Below are 24,678 nucleotides of genomic sequence, written 5' to 3' on the forward strand. Positions count from 1 at the left end.
CGATACTTAATATCGTGCCTAGTTGGCTGAAGATGCTGATTCAGTGTTGGATGGGATGGAGGGCAGATGGGTGGATGGATGCATGACTTTGCTAGCGGGTATGATCGGACTCTCCAGCTGAATGCCTCATGTTTCCTGTATCTCTCTGGATCTTTCCTGTATCTCAGGTTCCAGTCTTAACCTTCAGTGCCTGACTGTTCAGAATGGGCATGGTACCCATCCACTGATCCCACCAGCTCAGGCAGGAATGGTGTTACCCCAGGATAGAGGCCATGCACTCCCCGTGCACACAGTGACTGGGGGCCCTGACCCTTGGTTGCATCTACTTGGGCTGTCTTTCTGTAATTCATTCTAGACTCCCTATTGTTGCTTGATCTCTAAACAAGTATTGGCCCTGTTCTGGGGACAGAGAGGTATATAACCATGCTTCTCCTCGGGGCACAAAAATGCTATGAGGCGATTCCGGGCCATCCCCGCCAAGCGCCACAAGAAGAGATCCAAGGCAGGAGGTGGGCATGGTGAGGAGCAGGGGGGGTACTGGTGGGGGCTGGCCAAGCCATAGTGCCAGTGTTCTTAAGTCTAGAGGCACTAAGATATTTTTCTTCATTTCTTCACCTGTCATACTCACTTCCCAGGGTTGTTGAGAGGATCGGTGACAAAGATTCTCTGCTTGACCAAACCCTAGGCAGGCTCCTGAGCCCTTTCAAGGAGGCCTCAAACTTTGACCCATAAAGTCTTGAATAAAACAGAACATCATTTCTAACAGCTCAAGGCCACATCCCTGGAATGACCCTAGCCTCCCTTCACGTGCCTGCCTGAGAAAACTCAAGGCTGCCAAAAGAATTTACTATTTGTTCCAGCCAACACCTGAAGATAGGGCCCTGTCTCCCAGCCTCTGTGGGAGGGAGGGAGCCTAACTTGGATAAGAACCAGTCAGAAAACCCAGATGGGTTTCCTAGGGACGAACCCTCCCTTCCTGCTTTTTGTCATTTTTCACTTTTCTGACTCTACTGAATCCCCACTCACTGCCCTCCCACTTCTCTCATTCTCCCTTTAAAGCACCCAGTCACCTCTATACCAATGGAAGTTGAATTCGGTTCACACGGGCCTCTTTTCCCTATTGCAAGAGTATGTTACTAATTTAAGATCCGTCCCGATCACTTTAACTAGCCTCCAGCTTTGTTTATCTCTGACATCAGATATGATAAGACTGGCATTAGACAAGGTCAACGTGTATGCCATGCTCCCAGCCTGTCAGCACTTCCTTACACATGGGTAATGCCATGAATGACTGGTCTGGCTCAAGAGCTCGAACCACTTTGATGATGATTAGCAGGACCACCCAGATTCCCTTAGGAATGTGAGTTGGGGGAATATGGAGATAAATGAGAAGAAGCAGCCTCAAAAAGAGGCAGGGACAGTGAAATTAATAAGCCACGTTGGAGATTAGACACTAGATGGAAGCCCGACTGCTGTGGCCCCCAGAACTGCCTTGGATTCTGGATGACCTTTGCATCGTAGGCTCTGCAAGCTTGTTTGTATTATGACCCCTGATCTTCCAAAGTCTTCCCCGGTGTCCTTACTATATGCCCCCATTACCTGAAGTGACCCAATGAGTCTCTGTTCCTTGCTACCAAAAATGCCCAAAGAGAGTACCTGGGAATGCTGTCAATCTAAGGCCTGGCTAGCTACTTGCTTCTTGGGGTGCTGGGTGGATTTGGGAATTAGGATGGAGGAAAACACAGCGATGATAATGCCCGTGGGAAGGCAATGGGGAAAAGTAGAAAGAGCCTGGTTCTGGACTCAGGAACAGGGTTCGAATTCTGGCTCCACTATCGGCCAGATTCAACCTTTCTACACCTACCTTCTTCTTAAAGTGGGTATAATGGTGGTGGTTGGGAGCAAGAGCACATGTCAAGGACTTGGTATATCATGGGCACCCATCACTGTGAGCTCCCCCCACCCTGGCTTTGTCCAGCACTTCGTCCAGCAACTCGTGGGTCAACTCTGAGAGGTCTTCATGGGTTGCTGAGGATGGCTGGTAGACAGTGGCCTGAGCAGGGATCATATCCTTGCAAAACAATCCTGCTGTGCGGGGAGTGGGGGCGGGGGAGGGGGCTCACCCCTCCAATTGGATTAATCTCCTGACTTCCTCTGCTCTCCCCAGAGCACAGTTCCTGGCTTCTTAGTATATTAAGGGAGAGGGACAGGGGCGTCAGCAGCAGACTGGCTCCTGCTGTCAGCAACTTTCTGCTCACTAATGGGAGCTGAATGTGACTCTTTAAGCAAAGCCGCTCCAGAATGGTCCAGGAATGTAGCACTCTGGCTGAGGCCACTCTGGGGCTCCTAGCACAGACCTTACCAATCTAATATGTGGGGTTTCTCTTCTCGAAATAAATGTTTCTTTGCTCTCTTTGCCTTGTAAATATATACGTAGGAAAGGCAAGGTCCCAGACCAAGAAGGCTGGGGCTAACCCAGATTCCCCCGGCTCTGAATCCCTGAACCCCAGGACTGGAAGGAGCCCTGGATATCAGTCTTGAACCCCCTCTCCCACTTTAAACACAGTAAACCAGGCCTGAGAGCTGCTCATCCTGCCTCCTGTGGGAACCCATTCCGGGAGGTTACAAGCCAGCATCTGGTTTCATTTACAGGGTGCTGGCATCCCTGGAGGGCTCCAGTAGTTTTCATCCAATTATTCCCTACCTTGTTTTACTCTATATGCTTCGGGTTTTGCAGTTACTGGGAAGCGAGAGGCAGAATATCTTCCTCCTTCTCCAGCATCTCGTGGGAGCACAACCAAGGGAGTGGCTTCATCACTGGGTCCCTCAGCGGGCCTGAGGGGACAGCTTAATGGCCAGTGGCTGCCATCTCATAACCGGTTTCCAGGGCTGGGCTAGCCTTAGAACTGTCTACTGCCCCTGGAGCTTGTCCGCCTGTGACTCAGAACTGCCCCAAAGTCAAGTACAGCCAAACCATGCTCCGGACACCATCCAGGAGATTTCAAGTCAAGGGTGGGCACTGAAGGGAACTAATGTATACTCAGGTCCTACTACACACCAGACACTGTGCAAAGTGATTCATACGTGCATTCTTTCCTTGATTCTTCACGACAGATCCATGAGTTTAGTTATTATGGATCTCACTTAACAGAGGAGAAAATGGGCCCAGAGAAGTCAAGCAATTTGCCTAGGGTCACACAGCGGCTACCAGGTAGAGCCAGGGAGAAGAACAAAGGCCTTTCATTTTCAAACTGCAGAGCAGACTATCAGGCTGAATACTTCAGACAAATACTTAATAACGGCTGGCTTCATACAAAAAGTGCCTTTCACCTACTGCCCAACAGTCCCACGGGGTCTGCAGGAATTATTGTCTTTAAGAGTAAGGGAAGGAGCCTTGGTCTTAAGGTGGTTCTCAGGCCTAGGCTGCTGGGAGGAATCAAAATCTAGCCCTGCAGGGGGCACAACTTTCAGCAGTTCGTGGGTGATGTCAATGCACCTCGGGGTGGAGACGCACCGCATGAAGGGACCGATCGGGGATCAAGCCCCAGCTACACAACTTACCAGTTGTCGGACCTTGTAAGACACGTGGGTATCACCTCCTCCGGGAGGGTTTCCCTGATCTGTCGCCCCAACACGCACTCCCCACATATGAGCAATATTATACCGTCATTCCCTCTTTCAGGTCTGTGTGTACTCATCAGGGCAAGCTCCGTGAAAGCGAAAGCCATTCAGCACCCTTGTGGTCCCCATCTGTGGGAAACGTGGTCGGTCCTCACTTGCAGGCACTCTGGCGCATCGCAGGGCTTAACCCATTGTACCGAGTGAGTGATCAGATGTATGAATGGGGTTCACAGCCTTCTGCTGGGCTCCAGGAAAGAACGGATCCCTCAATATCCCAGACCCCGCTTGGCTGTGCATCAGAAGGGCCCCCGAGCCCAGGGCACTTTGCTTCTAAAGACTAGGAGAGGAGGGAAACCCAGCCTAAGCCCGAAACCTCACAGCTCCCTTCGGTTTGTTTATCCTGCCTTCCAGGCCAAAGCAAAACAAGTTAAAAGAAAGGAGGTTGTGTAGAATAGAAATAAACACATGGGGCTGGGAAAACAGGCTCTGATTTTCTGCAGCTGCAGAGTAGAGCCCCGGGGATAATTTGGACCAGCTGCCCATTAAGGAAGTTGAACTTTTCATTCTCTTGTGAAGAAAGAACTCCCCGTGGCCCCTGCTAGCCCGCAGCACGGGGTCTCTGCACCCCACCTCCCCAAGGTGGAGGACGCTGGGCTCCAGCCTTCTCTAGACATGACACTTCTCTCTTCCCTGACATCTGTGGGAAATGTGGTCCGTATGGGAAGGACAGAAGCCACCCCACAAGCAAACTAAGGAATTTCTGGTCAGGCTCTGCTGGAGGGCATCGCTTTTAAAATGCGGTCTGGCCTGCGGGTGTGTTTTATAAAATGCTACTTCCCAATGGGAATCTGCTCTTAACTTAATATGGCGCATTGCGCCTCTTCAAAGCCCTTCTGTTCTCCTGGTTTCATTTTGATCTTTGTAGCCTTCCTCTCGAGTGGGTGGTGCTTATTATACCCATTTTACAGGTGGGGAAGCTGAGAGTCAGGGAAGGAAGGGTTACATGATCAAGTGGCCACACTAGGGTCCGTCTCCAGCCCCAGGGGCCACTGCACTGGGTCCCTGATTGAGGCTCACATGGGATGCTTGGGCCTTTGCTGGGTAGAAAGAGCAGCACAAATACCTCCCAAGTTAGCACTGAACTTATCACACTGGATTTTTTTTTTTTTTAACTGTTTTTAATGTTGGTCTCCCCAGCTCCGTTGCCTCTTCTTTTGGAAACTGGGAGTTAGTCTTATCTGATCTTGTTTCTCCAATGCCTTACTCGTGGCTGCCCAGCTCCTCGTAGAGGCTCAATATGATGTGTCTGATCAAATAATATATGCTTTCCCTGCCCAGCCCTCAGCCAGGAGCTCCCCGCATTGCAGTGGGAAGATGTTGCTAAGGCCCAGAGCTGGATTTGTGGGAATTTACTGGGCAGCCCAGTGGAGAGGTTGAGTCCTTTGCCTTGCTTTTGCTCTTGGGCTGCTCAAAGGGCAGTGAAGGGTCAGTGAGTGGCAACAGGCCTTTAGAAAGAGAAACAAATGCAGTTGAGCCAGGAGAAAGTCAAAGCACTGAACTCTCATTTTATCACGCCTGTAACTGTAGGAGGCTCTGAAGTTTATATGGCATCCCTCTAAAATCTTTGTGGACCTGCCACCTTTACCTCCCAGTCCCCTGTTCAGGACAGGTGGCCTTTGTTAAGAAGGCACTCTCCCCCTCTGCCCTCACCCACACTGTCCCCACCCTGCCCTGTCTCCTCTCTCAGTTCCATTCTCCTTCAAGTTCAAGGTCTGAGAGTCCTTGGCTGGGATGCTTCCCAGCCCCTTATTATAACTTCTTGAAGGCGTACACTACTTTCTAGATCTATGATCTTGGGCAAGTAATTTCACTTCTCAACAGAGTTTCCCCATCTGTTAAATGGGATAATGACACACGCCTTAGAGAGTTATTCGGAAATACGGGTGAGCTCCGTGACTGTGGTAGTCGGTTCTCAAGAAATAGTGTTGAATTCAACCTAAGCCTCAAGGATCACACTGGGGGGGAGGGGCGGGGCGGGGGACTGAGGCACTGCGACAAGGGACTGGCCCAGCATTTGAGTCCGTGAGGAAACCAGCCGTGACCCACCCCCCCCACCACCACAGCATCCACAAGACCTCCCAGGATGTCCCCAGACTTGGCCTCCCGCTTTCATCTTCTCTTTCTCCCATCAGAACTCTACAACAGCGTACTTTAGGAGACAGACAGAAGTCCAGCACTCAGGGAAGTCAGTCCCTCTCGATAACTGGTTCCAAGGACACCCCAAGGGTGTTTGCCATTGTCCAAGGACAGGACGGGATGCGGAGCCATGCATTTAATGCAGTGGTGGCTACAGCTGATCCAGTTATGTCACAAAGCCCCGGCGGGGACCTCCTGGGTTCAATCTGCAGGGCTTCAGCATGCTTTACCTCCAACATCAGAGCACAGAGTGCAAAGTGGTGGGGCTTAAGAACAATTCCTAAGTTTGTTTGAGTTGCTTTCTCAATAAACAGTTTAACCACGCCTGGTTTTAATGTATGTCTCAACTGAAAACTTTCTTCATATGAAACCCACATCAGACACCAGAACTTCAATTCTTCTGTGGTTCCAAGGTGTTGTTTTTATAGAAAATTCCCTGTTCACCTTCAGCCCGAGGTTTGTGTTACTAAAAGAGTTTTCTTCAGGGGCGCCAGGGTGGCTCAGTCGGCTAAGCGTCTGCCTTCGGCTCAGGGCATGATCCCAGGGTCCTGGGATAGAGCCCTGCATAGGGCTCCTTGCTCAGTCGCGAGTGGCTTCTCCCTCTCCCTCTGCCCACCCCGCATGCTCTCTCTCACTCTTTCAAATAAATAAAATCTTTAAAAAAAAAAAAAAGAATTTTCTTCAGGGCCAATCCAAGAAACCACCATGTGTTTGCCAGGAATTGGGAATACCAGTCCTTGTGGGGGCTGCTTCTAGACTCCTCTTGGAAGGATGAGGACAGCAGTGTTAGCTAAATGTGGGTTAGGAGAGAAACAAAGGTGCTGCATGTGACACACTCCTTTGCTCGCTCACTGTGAAACGAGTAAGTGCTTAGGGAACAAACTGGTGACCTCCGCCTGCAGTATGGAAGAGCCCTGCATGCCGCCAGTTAAAAGAAGCAGACCTTCCCAAGTTTCACTTACATACTCCACCCCGAATTCTTAACATTTGCTCCAAACACGGGCTTGCTTCTGTTCCAGCTAGTCCTTGGCACGGGCCCTCGGTTGGCTCCCGCTTTCACTTAGCATATATGCAGAATTGGGGTACAGTTGACCCTTGAACAACATGGGTTTGGATCTCATGGGTTCACTTATACGCAGATTTTTTTCCCACTAAATACAGTACCATTCCATGTATGTGTTTATTCTCTTCCTTATGGTTTTCTTAATAACATTTTCTTTTCTCTAACTTACTTTATTGTAAGAATAGAGCCTACAGCGGTCCTGCTAATGACCTCTTAGCACCCGTCTGCCCCCCGGAGAGCACCCATGCCCCATGGGGGCTCTGTTCCTCCTCACCTAAGCAGGTTTTCCTCACCAGGCCCACACTGCATGCAGCTCTTACTCTCTTCCCTTTTAGAAGACACCAATAACCTCCACACCTAGCACAGGCAGCTGTCCCTGACTCTCAGGCAGCTGCTCCCCCCCCCCACGCCCCCTCCCTCACCCCCTGGCTTCTTAAAGGAGCCAGGTCTTTTGTTTTTTCCAGGCCCTCTTGAATCTGTTTTCAGCCATCACACCAAGGGCAGCACGGATTAATCAGAGCTGAACTGTTTTCTGCACATAGCGATTTAAAGCTCTCCTGGAAGGGGTCACTAGGAAGTTTTCAGGAAAAATCAGTAGATTTGTTTTTGGAAGGCTTAAGATAAACTCTTGGTAAACCGGAACGTCTGGTAGGCCAGATCCCATCCTCTGCACAGAACAGGAGGTTAAAAAAAAAAAAAAAAAAAGAGGAGATTGCAGCAGGGGAGGCTGAGGGCCTGGCCTCCACGCCGCCGCTTGGCCAGTGGGGTCAGAAGGGGACTTGGGTCTCGGGCTTGCTACTCCGCAGCCTGTGCTTCTCCTCTAGAGCTCACGTCTCATCTTCTTCAGGAGGACTTTCTAGGAGCAGCTCAGCCAAGAGAAGGAACAAGAGCAGCAGAGAAACGTGGACTTGGAATATGGACCTTTCTAGGGGGAGGGAGAGTCTGCCTACTGGGTGCCTGGCCTTGGTCAGAGCTGAGGGTCACCAGGGATGGCTGAGGCTCTGTTTTCATGACCTTGGTTCACGTACCCTTGCTCCCAGCTCCAGCCTGCTTCTCCCCCGGTCAGTCACCTCCCACTGTGGCCATGTCACTCCCTGCTTACACCCATCCTGACTTCCCAGTGCCCAGAGGTCAACCCTAACTCCTGACTGCTCACCCCCGCCTATCTCTCTGGCCGTATCTTTTTGTTTCTTACAACCCCAAACCTCATCACCCCAAACTATTTGGGTTTATTGGGCAACGCTCTCTTGTTTCATGCATGGTTCTCTTTACCTGGAATACCTTTGCCTTCCACACTCACCTGTTGGACACCATTTTGTCAAAGTGACTCCCACAAGAGCAGGCAAAATTTGCCTCTGTACATACGTCTACAATAGTCCTCAGCACACTCCACTGTGATCGTGTGGTTATGTGTCTTTCTCACCTGCTAGATAGTGAGCTCCTCAAGATGAGGCCAGGCCTGACTCATCTTTGGTCCCCTGGCCATCCGCCAGTATCTTTATACCAGTTTGCCAAAGAAGAGAATAAAGCAATGCTCTCCTCCCTAAATGTTTTCCTTCCTGCCACATTTCTGTCTTTTCCCTATGACGGGAGCGAGGGAGGCCAATCTGCCTCACCTCTGGTCCCTTCCATGGCCAGCTCCACGCCAGCCCCGGTTTCTGATCCACGGGCTTCTGGCCTTTGCTGTCTCTGCTGTTCCTGCTCAGTTTCCATCCGGTTCCCGCATCCCTCGTCTATCCACGTCCTGGTTGCTCATTTCTGACTCTCTGGCGCCTCCCACTCTGCTTCAGCCCTGACCGGAAGCAGCGCATTTGCCACAGGACGACTTTTCTGAGTGAACTCTGTGGCCCTGTGTATTGTCAGTCACTAGACATAAACTTAGGGGAGGAGACACTTGAAAGACACTTGACCATCTCTACACACCCTTTGGGGGTCTCATCTGTCCCGCCTGCACTATGTGAGGATAAAGAGAAGGAAGGATTGTGCGAACCGAACGAGTGTGTGAGTGAACAAGCCCAGCTGTGTGCGGGTGCTGCTGTGGACATCACCTCGGTTCAGCCCATGGGCTCGGGTGACCCAGTCCCAGGGAACGGGGGAAGTAGGCCAGAGCAGGGCTTTGCTGGCAGATGCAGAATAGACAGTGGTCCATGCTGTCAAAGGCCAGAGAGAATAAAAGGTAGTCCCAGGATGTAGCAAAGGATGGAGAGTGGGCTCGAGGCCAGAGAGGCCTGACTTGTAACCTTGACTCTGCCCCTTATGAACTCTGATGGCCTTGGGCAGCTTCCTTCTTCTCTACCATTAGCCTCCCCCTCTCTCGAAGGGGACATAGCCATGCCTCCCGAATAGTACTGAGAGTTTAGTAAAATAATGTGCACAGAAACTTGACTCCTCACTGTACCAGCTATATGGTTGTTAGGAGTAGTATGTGAGTGGTTAATTTTTCTTAGAAGTGTGGTTTACTTTTAGAGCGTGTTGTTGTTGGGGTATTAAAGTTGTACAGGGAATTACAGATAAGCACCCAGTTACGTTAATAAAGAAATATATTTGCATATAAAAGGTCCAGGAGCTCTGTCTCTCCAGGCCTGCAAGAATGCTAACTTCGGGTGCCAAACGGATTCCCTGGGGTACCCCGGTGCAGCTAACTGTAAGTGCAGGGAAAGGAGGAAGGGAATTCATGCACTCCGAAGGACTCTTTGCATTCCTTACTCTAAAACAGAGATAGAAACATTTCAGCAGCTATGGAGTAAACTGTCTAGAAATCACCTCCCCGATAATTTCTTTTGAGCTTACACTATATGATAGGGTGCCCACTGCTCTTCCCCCCTACAAACCTACTTCCCTAAATACTGAAAACACACACAAGGTGTTAAACGTTTTTCAAGTTTTCTGAGATGCCATGAAAACTATCAACAAGCACTGACTTAGAATTTACCCCTGGGTCATTCTGCGTATTTTTTTCCATGTGAAACCAAATTGAGGAAAAGTTTTTAAACAATCTGAACTTATGTCCTGCTTTAAATTCATGCTGTGGGACTTAAACAAAATTGGATCCTTTACCTGCCCCTGAGCTGCAAAAATACTATTTATTTTTCCTGCAAATGGACCATATATGAAGGTAAAACAAATGTCTTTCTGCTTGAGATATGTATATGTAACTTTTTTTTCTCCTGGCCAAATTCCCAAAAGCCAAACATCTAACAGAATGACTGATATCAGCCTTGTCTGAAAAGAAAAGAAAAGAAAAGAAAACTTTACATCTTGTCAAGCAGAAATCAGGAGATCTGGATTCTAGACTGTTTGAACCATGACCTGGCCGTGGGACATGGGGATTCTCTCTAGCTCTCTGTTCGTGGCCCCTGTTCAATGAACTGGGGGTGGGGGGGGGGGGTTGCTCAGGAATGGGAGAGGAGTCGGCCTGAAATCCCATTTGGCTCTAGAAATGTATGACTCCAGATCAAAGTATGGGTAAACAATTACAAGATCCTATTCTGAAAAATATTTTAATAGTGACTCAAAACACGGGTCCCGAGAAATCCTCTGTTAATGCCCTCTTTCAAAGGAAAGCCCCCAATTTCTGATTCTGACCTGAGGGGTGTGTAACTTGGGTCCCTCATCAATCCCTTTATGTAGTAATATCCCCACCTGCTGGAACTTTAGGTTTTTGCTGCTAAAGGTGGGAGGTGTTTGGTAAAGGTTCTCCAAGCTGGGTTACCTGAGGAAGGTTCCTCTTCCACGTTGTTCCTTCGTGGAGGAGGCCAGAGCTCTGGTACTGAGCCCTTTCTTCCTGCCTGTTAGATTTTATGGTGGGGCTGCCCCGGGCTCCGGGAATGACAGAAGCTTCCAGAAACGGGCACTCAGTGCTCATCAGAATTTCCACTTTCCTGGAAGATGATCCTTGGCTTCCTCCTCAGAGCCCCAGTCCCAGGGATCCAGTTAACACCCCTTGGACTGGAGCTCCTTAAAAACGGAACCCGGAGTCTGACCATAGCATGGGTTTGGTGTGGTCAGAGCCAGGCCAGGGGGTGGAAGCCATGGGAAAGCAGGCCGCCACCAGCCCCCCTGCACGGGGCAGCCCCGAATTGCGTCAGTGGTTTCCTTAAATCCGTACCTCCAGGTAAGGGACTCACTAGGGGTTTTAGGGAGCTCAGGCTGACTCTTCAAGACCGGGGGCCTAAGATCTCATTCCAGAATTGGAGAAGCCAGAGGCCTGGGCTTTCTGTTCTGCCTCTGCTCCTGCCTTGGGAGAGTCCACCTTCCACTGAAAGCCTCTGAAAACAGGTGATGGATGGACGGCCCACCTTTTATGTCCTACGATTCCTGTGTGTTTCCCACGTTCTTCTGCACGCCGTGTAAAGCCTCCCATCTGTGGAGCCGTCTCTGCTGAGCCAGCTCACTTTCCAGGTCCATCACCCATGAAGATACTTTTGGGGTCCTGACTGGAGACTGCAATGAAAAGCTCACAGCTCTGCATCAAGGCCACCGTCTGAGCTCTGGGCTCCAGGGAGGGTGTAGCCTCTTCAGGGCAGGAAAGAACGCCCTCATTCCCTGGGGAGGGGTTGTCCCGAGCTGACATCAGCCTCTTGTGGTGCAGTCCAGAGACTCCAGGGCCAAGTGGATACGATGCCCTGCCCCCATGCTCCCCACCCATGCCTGTGGGAGCCCCACACCACTGTGGCTCGGCCCCCCACACTGCGCCCTCAGCCTCACAGCCCAATTCCATTGCGGAGCCCAGCCAGCCGGGCCCAGAGAAGCCAGGTAAACAGTAATGAAAGCGTCCTTTTTCGGCAACCACCACCTCTTCCCAGGCTAGCACAGACCTCCCCTCTCTTCTCAAGTTGGCTGAGGAATAGTTGCCAAAGAGTTCCTGACAGGAACCCCCCGGTATGTGGGCAGATCTCCCTCTCAAAGGTCATCTTTCCACTGTTCCTCCCTGCCTGCCACCCCATCAGGAATTTTTTATTTCACAGAGCTAAATACCACAGTCCTTCTCAGCTACGTTGGCGGCCTTCCATCAGAAAGCAGTCAACACACAGAGCCGAAGGCAGCACCCCAAAGACAAAGTACAGTGACCAGTCCATTAGATAAGCGTGACTCAGATCTCTCACAGATGTCCTAGATCACAGCCAGACTGCCTTCTTTTGTCTTCCAAACTCTCCTTTCGGCTCCTAGTGAAGCCCACCAGGTCTCCTCGTCTAGCCAGGACACTCCCAGTTAAACCCTTGGCTGCCCTAGAAAGGGGCTAAGGACAATACTAGAAAGACTGTACCACATAAATTGTTTTGTGGATTCTAGCATCTAAGGTAAGGTGGACGTCATGAATCCAAGGTAAGCATAAGCATACCTTGTCCTCAGGTATGGCCACCACTTTAGAGTGACAAAGTGCTATCACATACATTTTTCCTGTTTGATCCCCCCCCTTTTTTTTTTTAAAGATTTTATTTATTTATTTGGGAGAGGGAGAGCACGAGCGGGGGGCAGGGGGAGTGGGCAGAGGGCGAGGAAGAAGCAGACTCCCTGCTGAGCCGGGAGCCCGACTCAGATCATGACCTGAGCTGAAGGCAGATGCTTAACTGACTAAGCCACCCAAGCTCCCCTCCTGTTTGATCCTGAATCCTACCCTGGGAAAGAGAAGGCCAGAGGAAATAGGGGGTAAGTTCAAGTTTCAGGAGACCTTGGAAAAGGACGCTACTTAGGAGAGAGGTCTCCTTCTTGGTCCTGCATGACTGGGATGGAAGTACCAGAACCAAAGGTCAGCCTTAGGGTCCAGTGTGTGAACATTCAGTGGGTCCCGGAGTGTCACAGCAGAACCTGGGTGCAGGTGCTCTTTCCCCAGGCCCAGTCCTCCTAGAGAGCCAGGTGGAGCACAGATGCCCTAGAAGGGGATAATCTGCTCATGGCTTCACCCGGAACGGCAGCATTTCAGAACCCAGCAAATACTATATGCTAATATTTTGTTAAACTTGGCTAGGAGACTCATTCTTCTCTGACAATCTCTCCAAGGTTCTACGTGTAGCCCTTGGGGGGGTAGGGGGAGAAACCCTAGAAAACAGTGTCGTAACTAGATAGGCTGGCTTCTCTTGTCAACATGTTAGGGAGAACGCTCGTTGGAAAGACTGCCATTTTTAGACCTGGTGCTCTGGCCAGTAATGAGATTCCCTAGCATCACTGCTCAATCCATGGCAAAGGAGGAAAACCAAAGGGATTCTACACTTTCCCCATGTAAGCACCAGGGAAGTCAGCTTGTCTGAACTAATGTATCACACAGAATAATAATATTCAACACTCACTGAGTCCTAAAACCACGGTCCAGGCACTGTAATAAGCACTTTATGTGAATTACCTCATTTAACTCTCACAGTGATCCTATGAGGTAAGGATCCCTCTTACCCCATGCTATAGATGAGAAAACTGAGGCGCAGAGATTATTTAACTAGCCTGTAAGGCCACCAGGAGGCAGCCTGCCTCCAGATCATTCCAGACAACCACTGGGCTTATACCACACCCAGAAGGGTGGATTGTGTCCCTGGAGTATAGCTGTCTCTTGCTGGGCCAGCAGAGCCTTGAAACAGGGAGGGAGCTGCTCTAACATGGGAGCCCTGGCCCATGGCTCCAGCCTCCCGCCCCCCAAACGTGTGGGGCTGCTCGGATGTCAGTTGCCACAGAATCCAGTGACCCCAGTAGAATGTCCTTACCGGCATCCCCCGCTCGGTCCCCTTTGTCTCCTTTCTCTCCTTTTGGGCCTCGGTCACCTGACACAGAGGAGGAAAACTGGCATTAGAAGTGGAAACGAATCCTGACCGTGGATAAAATATTATCTGCAAGAGATGAATCAACCCAAACCCAAGACCTGAGAAACTCTCAGCTGGCAGAGCAGGAAAGATAAGAGCTTGAGTCAATTACGCTGCATGTTTTGGTCACCCCAGGAAGGAGGTCAGGGGGTTCCCTCCTAATTAAAGTGTAGAAGAGCAGCATCTCGAGTACGTGGTATTCAACAGGAAGAAGACGGGGCGAAGATATTCCTAGTAAGCAGTCAAGGTTTCAGAAGTGCACGGCCAAGTTTGCCCTAATAAGCACAAGAGGAAAAGATGGCGGGAGGGTCTTCAGTGACTTCGGGATGACAGAGGTTATATGTCAGGCAGATTTACCGGCGGGGGGGGGGGGGGGGGGGTGTGTTGCGGGGAGGCTAGGAAACATGAGGCAGAGCTTCCGGGGAAATTGTAAAATTTCCTTCTCAGGATATGGTGGAAAGAACAGAGCTCTTTTTCCAGCTAGCATCTTGTGCTACAAAGAAGTAGAAGGTCCTGACACCACTCCAGGGGGCAGTAAAATGACCAGGGAATTCTATTCCAAGTACCTCCAGAAAGATATCTGCAAGTCAAAAGCCTATGGCCTATTGTCTGGTGAAAAAAAGCAAGCCAGCAAGTTCCAGGGAAGGATACCTAATGTGATCCAAGTTTTGGGGGAAAAAAAAAAATACCCCAAGGCAATCATATACATAAATATGAATATGCTTAGAACAAGATCTGGCAGGATGTGCCCCAAAGTGTTTACAGTAGTCACTCTAAAGACTAACAGCTTAAGGGACTAAGGGGGAGGGGACTCCCTTTTTAGTTTATACCTTACGTACTTCTGTACTGTCAAATTTTTTCAACAAGCATGTGCTGCGTTTGTAGTCTGTTTTAAAATCATTTTTTAAAAAATGTCGATCATAAAAGGGAGGAAAACCTCAGCCTGTTCAATCACTAGCAAGTAGCCTAAAAGTTCCCAGCGATCTAAGACGCAGAGACCCTCCTAGACGGGGTGGGAATGATTAATAGTACTTTTCCTTCGTTTTCATTTTCACAGGTGAGGAGGTTAACACGGGGCAACCAGCACCCGATTTCCTCATCTTGCCCCGCAGTTACGATAGAAGTCTGCACGCTCTTGAAGAGAATGTGGAAAGCCAGGGACTGACTAATAACGTGGATGCCCCTAACAATGAACAAGGTGACTGCCATCAGGAAGAAAACCAGTTCAGCAGGAACACTATTGGAGTGGAAATCTGAGAACTGAATTAACGTTTCAAATATGGGGGGAGTCAAGAGCATGGGATGGACTGTTGGGAATCTGGGGGTCCGGGGAAGGAGGTGGGCGTCCTGGGTCTGCAGCCCCTTGTTTCTCCCACGAGCCTGTTCTCCCAGCCTGGCTTCCCCTGGCTACACCACTGAGCCGCAACCCCCGGGGACGCCGCTTTGCATTTCTGCAGCAGTGGAGAGCTGACAGAAGGTCAACGTGACCCGTGTAATCCTCGTGACAGCCCTGTGAAGGAGGGTATCATGGGATTTCTGGGTTTGGGACAGAGAAACTAAGGTCTGACAAGGCGGAGTGCCTCGTCCAAGGTGCCCGAGCTAGCCGGCCGGTGGCAGAGCCAAAAGGCAAACCCCGTCCATCCACTCCAGTGTCCACGCTGGCGCCAGGGGCTAGCGGTGAGCAAGGCTACCTGGGTGCCCGGAGAGTCGTTATTACCTTTGAACCCGCGCATGCCCATGGGTCCCGTGGCTCCCATCTTCCCATCATCGCCCTTGGGGCCTGGCAGTCCTGGGGTGCCTCTCTCCCCTGGCAGCCCTGGGAAGACAGAGGACAAGTTGTGGAGGCTCAGGCTCAGAACCGGAAGGGCCTCTGCGGGTCATCATCTGGCCCAGCAGTCCGCCTCAACCAGGCATCCCCTGCAGCTTCTCCTCCCTGATTCTTCTCAGTTCACTTGAAGATGCTGCAAAAGCAAGAGTCCAAAAGGTTAGCCCAGACCTTCCCCAGAGGCACCTTTTATCCAGTTAGGCTGGAGCCCTTCCCGCCCCGCCGAAAGGTCCAATCCTACTGTGAGTGATGGTGGTGGTGCCCACTCCATTTGGGAGATGTCCCTTTACCTCCAGCTACGCTGGAGATTTAAATTCAGCAAACTTTTTTTTTTTTTTTTTTTGTTGAGTGCTTTCTACGTGTCAGATACTGTTCTGGAGTCTTCTCATAAAGCATCTCATTTTATCCTCACGATAAACTGGGGTACTATTTCACCTATGTTACAAAGGAGGAAACTGAGGCCCAGAGAGGTTAAGTAACCTGCCCAGGGTCACGCAGCAGAGAGGGATCTGAGCCCTGGCCTTCCGGAACTGAAAGCCTGTGGTCAGTCAGCTTTGTCTCAAGCTGGATGAAAAGCGCTTACTGGCATTTAGGGTAGGAGGAAGATGAAGCACCTCCCCATCCTCTTTAAGAAAAAAGCCACGAAGATCCCTTCCATGCTGTACATCCAGGGAAGTATAGCTGAGGAGATCCCAGGCTGAGCAGGACGGAGAAAGTCAGCAAGGCCAGTGAATGGGATGGATGACCTGCTGGCAGATCAGGCCCCAGGGCTCCTGGCCACGAGGCCCCGTGGCCACTGCCTGCATTTCACCATGGAGAGCCAGAATCAACAAATGCTTTCACCCAGTGAGAGCCTTGCCCACCCCCCCCCACCCCCCGCCCCCCCGAGGCCTGACCTAAGCCCACAGTTATCTCTGTACACCAAAGAACTCTTAATTAACTGATTACTTGTTCTTTCCTGCTTTGGATGTGAGTTGGCTTTCTCTGGTCTTTTTCCGTGACTTAGAAAAACCTGTCTTCCAGTTATTATTTCTCCAGGGCTAACATCAAATGTCTGGAAGAGGACGTGTGGCCCCAGAGGATGGTGGGACCTCAGAGAAGGACTGATTGGTTTCTTTTTTTCCTGCCTAATGCAAGGTACCTGCTTGGAGTCCAAACGCCTAGTTGCCGCAGAATTCTAAATCTAATATGAGATATGCCCAGAGCTCCCCATCGTACAATTTAATAAGGCAGAAAAAATGCTTTCACAGCTCTGTGAGTATCTAGGCATCCTCGGTTCTGAATGTGGGGAGTTCCTTTGGAGGGGAGCCAGGAGTGGAAGCCGGGCTGTGGGCTCTCCTTCTACTAGCTTCTGCCCTCTCTCCTGTTCGCAACCTCCTCGAGACTTAGGAAGCGGATGGTTTAGAGGTGTAATTCCTGACATTAACAGACATCTTTCCCCGAATAAACTCCTCCTTTTCTTGCATTGTTTAGAAGGCTTTGCATTCTTCTAGAAAACTGCTGCTCACAGCAGAGACTCAGAAGTGAACAGACTGGGATGCCAAGTTTGATAAAGTCACAGGACAGGAACTTCTGAGACAATGAGTCGAAGAGGAACGCCCTCTTTCCAGAAGGCCAGAAGCTACCCTCCCCACCAGCCACTGGATCTTCAGCGCTGTCACTAGTCTGTTCATTGATCTGGGCAGAATCAGCAAGGAGGAGGGAGCATCAGGGGTCTGCTGACTCGGGAAACACTGAAGAGGTAAAACACTTGCAGAACACCCTCCATTCCTTCTGAAGGCCTTGGTCACATGAACCCTGACTCCTGGGGTGGGAAGTGGCTTCAGGGAGCTGTGAACCTCTCGTGCACCCCTTTCCTTCACATCCTGGTACTTTCTATCGAGAAGTGTTTGCTCCATCCTATTGTTATACCTACAACCTATCAGTCTTTTGACAGAACAGGGCATTGGAAAATAGGTTGATTGGGCATTCTCCCAGGGAGCCCCATCACATATCAAGGAGAAAGTAGAGGGCCAGGGAAGGATTGGGGGCACCCTCCCCTTCTTGGTATGCGCAGCTTCCTCCCGGGGCTTCCCAATCACCTCGAAGTCCAGGTAATCCAGGGATCCCAGGCTCGCCTTCCTTCCCTTCATCTCCCGGATCACCTTTGGGGCCCGGTGGTCCTGAAAGGGTTACAAATGGCACCAAAGTTAGCAGGTAGCTTTCTGGAACAGGATACCTGCAGAGGCAACAAAAACTCCCTCTTAAAGAGAGGAAGAGTCAGCATTATGCTTTGGGAGCACACAGCCCAGTCTTGTATGGGTGCAGGGGGAATCAAGGAAAGCTTCCTGGAAGAAGTGATATCTAAAGTGAAATCTCAAGGAGGAACGGAAGGTGGCTAAGTAAAGGGAAGACTGAATATCTCTGATCCACACCCCCTCCCCACAACAAATGCACATGCCGAGGCCCTAATCCTCAATGTGATGGTATTTGGAGGTGGTGCCTTTGGAAGTGGTCGGGTTTAGATGAGGTCATGAGGATAGGGCCCCCAATAAGACACACCAGTCAGTACTCTTGCTCCTTCCTTCCCTCCCTCGCCATGCTTGGGGTGCTCTTTCTCCCTCTCCCTCTCCCTGCACCATGTGAGGACACAGCAAGAAAGCAGCCACCAGTAAGCCAGGAAGAGGGCTCTCCTCAGAACCCAACCGTGCTGGCACCCTGATCTCAGACTTCCAGCCTCCAGAACTGTGAGACATAAAGGTCTGCTCCTTATGCTGCCTGGGCCATGGTGTTTTGTTATAGTAGCCTGGACTGATTAGACAGAATGAAAGGGAGAGTTCCAGGCAGAGAGGACAATCCCTATAAGAGCTTAAAGAAAGAGATATGTGAGCTACCGTGGGATTAGAAGCTGGAGACACATGATAGGACGAGAAGGGTGAGCAAAGGGGGGTCTTGGAGGCCTGGCCCAAGTGTTGGACTTGACCCTGAGGGCTTCCGAAGCGGCAGCGGGGCCTGAGGGAAACACCAGTGTGATCAGATCTGCACACGAGGAAAATGGCTCAGGCTGCCATGTTGGAAAGTGGCTCAGGATGGGAGGCCATGAGGAGGCCGCACCCCGAGTGGGAGGCGGCAGAACCCTGAATTAGGGAAGTGGTGGCCTGGAGGGATGTGAGTGGCTGTGTGGAGGCAGAACAGACAGACCTTGGCTAAACGTAGGTGAAGGTGGGGGAGAAGACCAGGATCATGTCCAGATTTCTGGCTTGAGCACCTGATGGGAAGAAGGGGGCATCTAATTGCTCCTGAGCGGGGCTTTCTTCCAGGGCCAGACTCCACTGTGGCAGGGATTCCAGCCTATGTGACTGGATTCAGTCCCCACAACGAGGCTGGGTGTTGAAGTTACTTGTCTGAGGCCACACAGCCGGGTAGTGAGAAAAGGAGTGCAGGTTCCAACTCCGGTCTGTCTGGTCCCATCCCTGCTGCCTCACTTGTCACACAAGATGGCTCCCTGCTCCCAAAACGCAGTTAGACCTTTCCACCCCCCAGCCTGCTGCCCGCCGGATCAATCTCCTATGTTTTCCTGTCCCTAACCCCACCCCACGTGGCTCATGGCTGCCTCCCGGCCAGAGCTTCTCCGAGCCAGCGTCCTGCGGAGGGTGGGCATAGCCCACCTGAATGGACATACATGGTGCCATTTGACACTTATCTCTCACCGCCTTGTCCTCCACTCATAGCTGTACGTGTTCTTTCTTTCCTAACAAAATTGCCAGCTCCATCCTTGACATCCCTGACCCAGCTGTGAAGATCCAGACGCCAAGCTCCCCACTCCTGCTGTCTTGTGACAGAAAAAGAAGACCCAGGAAAATGCCACAACCATAGTGCAGTGAATTGAAGAGCGTCCCTTCAAAATTCATGTCCACTTGAAACCTCAGAATGTGGCCTTATTTGGAAATAGGGTCATTTGCAGATGTTATTCGTTAAGAGGGGGTGATGCTAGAGCGGGGTGGGTCCCAACCCAATGCAGGGTAAGTCATAACCCAATGCAGGGTGAGTCCTAACCCAATGCGGGGTGAGTCCCAACCCAATGCAGGGTGGGTCCTAACCCAATGCAGGGTGAGTCCTAACCCAATGCAGGGTGGGTCCTAACCCAATGGCCGGTGTTCTTAGAAGAAGATAAAGCACAGACAGACACACAGGGAGAATGCTATGTGACAAGGGGGGCTGAGTGTCTACAAGCCAAGGAATGCCAAGGATTGTCAGCAACCAACAGAAGTTAGGAAGAGGCCAAGGAGAATTGTGTCCTGGAGCTTACAGAGGGAACATGACCCCGGGGACACCTTGACTTCGGACTTCCAGCCTCCGGCATGGTGAGAGAATCAATTTCTGTTGTTTTAAGCCACCCGGTTTGTGGTCCTTTGTTATGGCAGCCCTAGGAAACCAAAACATGCACACTCACAGCATAGCAGCAATGGATTGCACAAGAAATATTTGGTGAATGAATGAGATCAGAGGGTGTTAATACATACAAAACAACCAGGCAGCCAAGATTGAGATGTACTGATACATTCCAAAAGTTGGCACCGTCCTCAGACCCTAACCCAAGTTGACAGCCGTTTAATGATTCCATGGCACATACACAGGGAAAAAGCAATCAGCAACTTAGAAATGCACGCGTAACACACAAATCATTTAAAGGGGACCAGGTTCTGTGGCCATCTTCCTCTCTTCTATGAAGAAAAGCAAAGTGAGCCTGGCCATAGTGATCCTAGTTTTCAGATGACAGCGTTAAGACACACCTCAGATTACACAGCAAAGGAAAGGCATGGTGGAAGGAGCAGATGAGCTTTACACCCCCATTCCAGCAATCTCTCTGTCAGGTCAGAGCGGCAGCAAGGGAAACTGAGGGCTGCCTGGATGTCTGCACTGCACGAGTTGTCCCTGGGAAGGATGTCCTTCTCCCTGTGCCCAGTACACTCCCCGCCTTGTCACTCTTCTTTGTCCCTCCCCCACGTGGAACTCAGTGCTTCCAGAACATGAGCGGGTCAAGAAGGCAATGTACTGAACACTCGAATTTGTTCTATTTGCTCTTCTGTGGGCGTGACTCAATGTATGGATCTTCCCAGGAGTAATTCGTGCAAAGGGAGGAGGCTGCCCGGGGAATGGCCCGGGTGGTGGGGCATCAGGGCGGTGGAGATCATTTGGAAGGTAGGCACTGGCTATGGATATGGAGTGTCTTGGGCTCAGGTCCTGGTTCTATAAAATCTAAGTTAAAGTTTTTCCCCAGACATCTGAGGAGTAGGTGGATTACATGACATGCTGGATATAAAGGGGCTTGGTAACCTTTGAGTGGCAAGGCCATCCTGACCATCTGCGCCCCCCCCCCCCCCCCCCCCCCCATAAGCCTTCACCAGAACTATCCCAAGATCACCACGTATAGTCATTCTGAGCTGCCCCTGAAATCACCTCGCCAAGCTTGGCTGGCTCATTCAGGGAGACGCAGGTCTGGAAACGTCCTACACGTGGGTAGAGTTTTTAAGACACAGATGAGCGGTTATTAAGGGCCTTTACTGGAGATGAACTGGGAGGAAGGCGGAGTGGACAGTACAGGTGTGTGCTGATTTCCAAGCCTTTGTCCTCCCCTTAGGTGGAGCTAGCCCCGCAGACTCAGAAGGACCTAAACTGTGGCCCGTGTGAGTCTCATGGGGCCAGGCTGCCGGGGGCTCCGACGACCAAGCGCTTCTTCGAATCGCTGCTGCCTGTGGGGATGCACACTTGGGGTCTGACTTTTTATCATTTTCCCAGGAACCTAGGACAAAAATCTTGAGCTTGCTTTGACTGCTCCCTTTTCTCTGTACCCCATACCCCCCTTGCTCACCAAGGCTCATCATCGAGGTGATTCCCATGTCATGTCTCTACCTCCTTCCTCACGGCTACCACACTCATCCGGGTCTTGCTCCCAGCCTTTTTTTTTTTTTTTTTTTTTAAGATTTTTATTTATTTATTTGACAGAGAGAGACACAGCGAGAGAGGGAACACAAGCAGGGGGAGTGGGAGAGGGAGAAGCAGAGTTCCTGCAGAGCAGAGAGCCTGATGCGGGGCTGGATCCCAGGACGCTGGGATCATGACCTGAGCCGAAGGCAGACGCTTAACGACTGAGCCACCCAAGAGCCCCGCTCCCAGCCTTTTTAAGGACCTCCTTGTCTGCGGTCTCTCTAAAACCCACTAATCTCGTCAGAATCGAGTGAACTCACAGTCTCTGAGGTGCCTTATAGCACAGGGGGTCACAGCCCCTCTATCCGAGATCCCTGAAGATCATTCCCCACCTGACCCCTTCCACAAACTCACAGTCTGATGCTTCTGGACACAAGCTCCCTCTCACCTCAGCAAAAACATTCTCATATGTCCCCAAACATCCGCCAGATCTTTTCCTTTTCAAGAGCCCTGTCCCCCTCAGGCCTGACACTCACCTCCACACACACACACCATTCTGATCTCTCAGGGCCCCTGGGCAGAGCCCCCAAAATCTGAGAACTGGACAGCCCCTCAGACATGACTGTGCTCATGGGAGCACCCCTGAACCTGGGCAGGCCACCCTGGGCCCGCTCCCTGGGTCCCGTCACTCATCCTGCACCATGGTCCCCAAGGAGGACAGGCCCTGTGCCTCACACACCGTAGAGAGTCTACGAATGACTTCTGGGCAGTTGTAGAAGCTATTACGGTATCAGCGGTTCTAATGGTACGCAGCTGAGCTTTTTAAGTTCTTGACTCTTGGCACTGTGACTTGCTCATCTCTTCTGTCACTCAAGCAGGCCAGAGCATGGAGGTGGTCTGGGATGAGGAGGAGCGGGGTCTACTTCTCCTCCACTGGGAAAATGGTTCCAGAGCCCCCTCTACTCTGCTTCTGGTCCGAGGTGCCAGTTTCTCTGTCAGCCCACCGCCTACATGGGGGACAGGGAGGAGGAGGAGGAGGACGGAGGGAACCCCCCAGCCCTGTGCCCTGGGCCCAGGGTGTCCTCTCAGAGCCCGCCCACCAGTCCAGCCCCGTCCTCCCCCACAGCCCCAGTGCAGCTCTGCCGCCCCGCCCCGGGGGCTGCCCCTGGGCTGCACCAGCTGGAAACATCTCCAGAACAGAATGAAGGGTATGTGACTTGAGCACTGGGTTCTTCTGGGGCCCAGCCAACAGGGAGGGAGAAGCAATTCGTCCACCCTTCCCAGATCCTGGCATGAGCGATGGCGTAGGGGACCTGCCTGTGCTGGAAACAGGACAAGGAGAGCTGATGAAAGTGGGCCTGAAGCCAGCAGAACCGTGACCAAAATCATAAAACAGACACTGCTCCCTGTACCTCTTGAAAAGGGAAAGATCTGGCGGATGTTTGGTACCGTTGCTATCAATCAATCCCAGAGTGCCTGACCAAAGTGGAGTCCCTCAGTTAATTGCCCTCCTTCCCCCCTTGACATCACTGGGGCCCTGGGCTGTCAGCTTCCCCTCTACAGTTTTGCACGCTATCCCACTTCCTTCACTGTGTGTTTGGGGCAGGGCCCGTCAGCTGCACTGCACAGCCTGGGGGACACGGCCCAGAGGTCCGGCCCAGCTTTCCTCAGAGCCTCCTGGGCTGAAGCGCGGTGGGCGAGGCTGGTAACACTGCTCATTTTCAGGGCAGGCTCTCCACTACCTTCCCAGCAGAGAGGCCAATGTGGAAGGTGACAGGACAGTGCCATCTGGCCCAGGGAGCTGCCGCCTAGTCCCTGCTTCCCAGGCCTCGGTGGGGCAGAAACACTCTTCATATCGGGCCCCATCCACAGAGATGCTTGATCCCTCCAACAAGTCCCTATGCACTAGAGGCCAGAGTTGGAGCCTGGGACCCGAGGTCTCCCTCCATCACGTCAACGCTTTATAAACACTGCTGGGCTCTCCACTGCATGGTGTGTTTTCTTAAAAAAAGCAGCTCACACGTAAATCTGCCCTGCTGACTTGTTTTCATTAAGTGAAAGATGGATTTTCAAGTCCCAGCTAGGCCACTGGCTTGGGATTTGACTTGGGCAAGTCATTTCTCCTCTCTGGGCCTCAAGTCCTCAACTGTAAAACAAGAGGAGTGGACTAGGTGATTTCAGAGCCTGTTACTACTGTAAGGTTCTGTGATTCTGTAACCGTCCATCTAGCAAACAGGCCATCTGAATATGGTGGAGAGTCCTGCCTTCCTGCCTGGCTCACACCTTCCTCCTCCTGGATGCCTCCCCTCTCTGGTTATCCGCCCCTCCTGGTATGCCCCCCTCTCTGGTTATCTCCCCCCCTCCTGGATGCCTTCTCTCTCTGATCATCTAAGTTCTCTGCTTCTTTCCAACCACAGACAGATTTCAACAGACATAATTAATACTGAAAACCCAAAGCAGAAAACAGAAAGCACTGTCGTGAGTGTACACGAAAGACAAGCTGGAGACAAAATTCATAGAAAACTGTATAACGAAGTGAGAGAATGAAAACCATTTGGGGTCAAGCCCCAGAATAACATAAATAAGGTCATGTTTGAAAAATACACATAGTTGAGTATTTGTGGATTCTGCACAGCCAAGGGCAAAGAGTGGAAGAGTGCAAGTGTGCGTGTGTATGAGTGTGTGTGTGTTTAAAGACTAAGACAGGAACTGGACAAAGTTAGGGCAGAAAGGCCATTCCAGAGAGCAGTATGGAAATGCATAGAAGCTTAGCTGGTAACACATCCCTTATCCAGAAGCCAGGGTAGAGTTTTGTCTCATTGAATGGATATGCCAAAGAGAATCCTCGGGAATCATACCAGTTGGGTCCCTGGAAACGACGAGAGAGGGAGGTGGGAAAGGGAGGTGCCCGATGCAGTGGTGATCCCGGGAGCCAGAGGGACTGAGCAGTGTTCGTCTCCAAAATCTAGCAGCCCATCGAGAATGCAAAGCTCGAGGACTGGAAGGCAGGCCTGGACAGGACAGAGGTAAAACTTCTGGTTCCAGGGAATGGAGGGTGAATCTTAAGAACCAAAGAAAGACTACTTGGAGGATCCCACTGGCAGAAGCTTCACAAATGGATGCCCAGAGCAGCTTCAGTCCAAACCAAGGAGAACGCACTTGCAAATTATAGAAGCAGGCAGGCTATGAAATGCTCAGAGAGGCCCAAGAGGAGGCGCCAGCAGGAGGCATTGTGATGTTTCCTGACTGCAAGAGGAAGGAAGTGGGGAGGGGCAAAC

The 24,678-nt window shown here is 51.2% G+C and overlaps 1 protein-coding gene across 3 annotated transcripts in view; it reads right to left on the reverse strand.

Annotated features, from left to right (window-relative positions):
- SCARA5 (scavenger receptor class A member 5) overlaps positions 1–24,678 on the reverse strand; it is a 120,686-nt gene that overhangs the window by 21,041 nt on the left and 74,967 nt on the right. For all 3 annotated transcript variants that reach the window (XM_021698780.1, XM_021698779.1, XM_021698778.1), the window contains 3 exons: positions 17,575–17,655; positions 15,386–15,484; positions 13,573–13,629 (listed from right to left, as the gene is read on the reverse strand). In XM_021698780.1, the coding sequence (XP_021554455.1) occupies positions 13,573–13,629; positions 15,386–15,484; positions 17,575–17,655 (237 nt within the window). The remainder of the gene's footprint in view (positions 1–13,572; positions 13,630–15,385; positions 15,485–17,574; positions 17,656–24,678) is intronic.

The sequence above is a fragment of the Neomonachus schauinslandi genome, chromosome 2, assembly GCF_002201575.2.
Source record: "Neomonachus schauinslandi chromosome 2, ASM220157v2, whole genome shotgun sequence".
In the NCBI taxonomy this organism is placed as follows: Eukaryota; Metazoa; Chordata; class Mammalia; order Carnivora; family Phocidae; genus Neomonachus; species Neomonachus schauinslandi.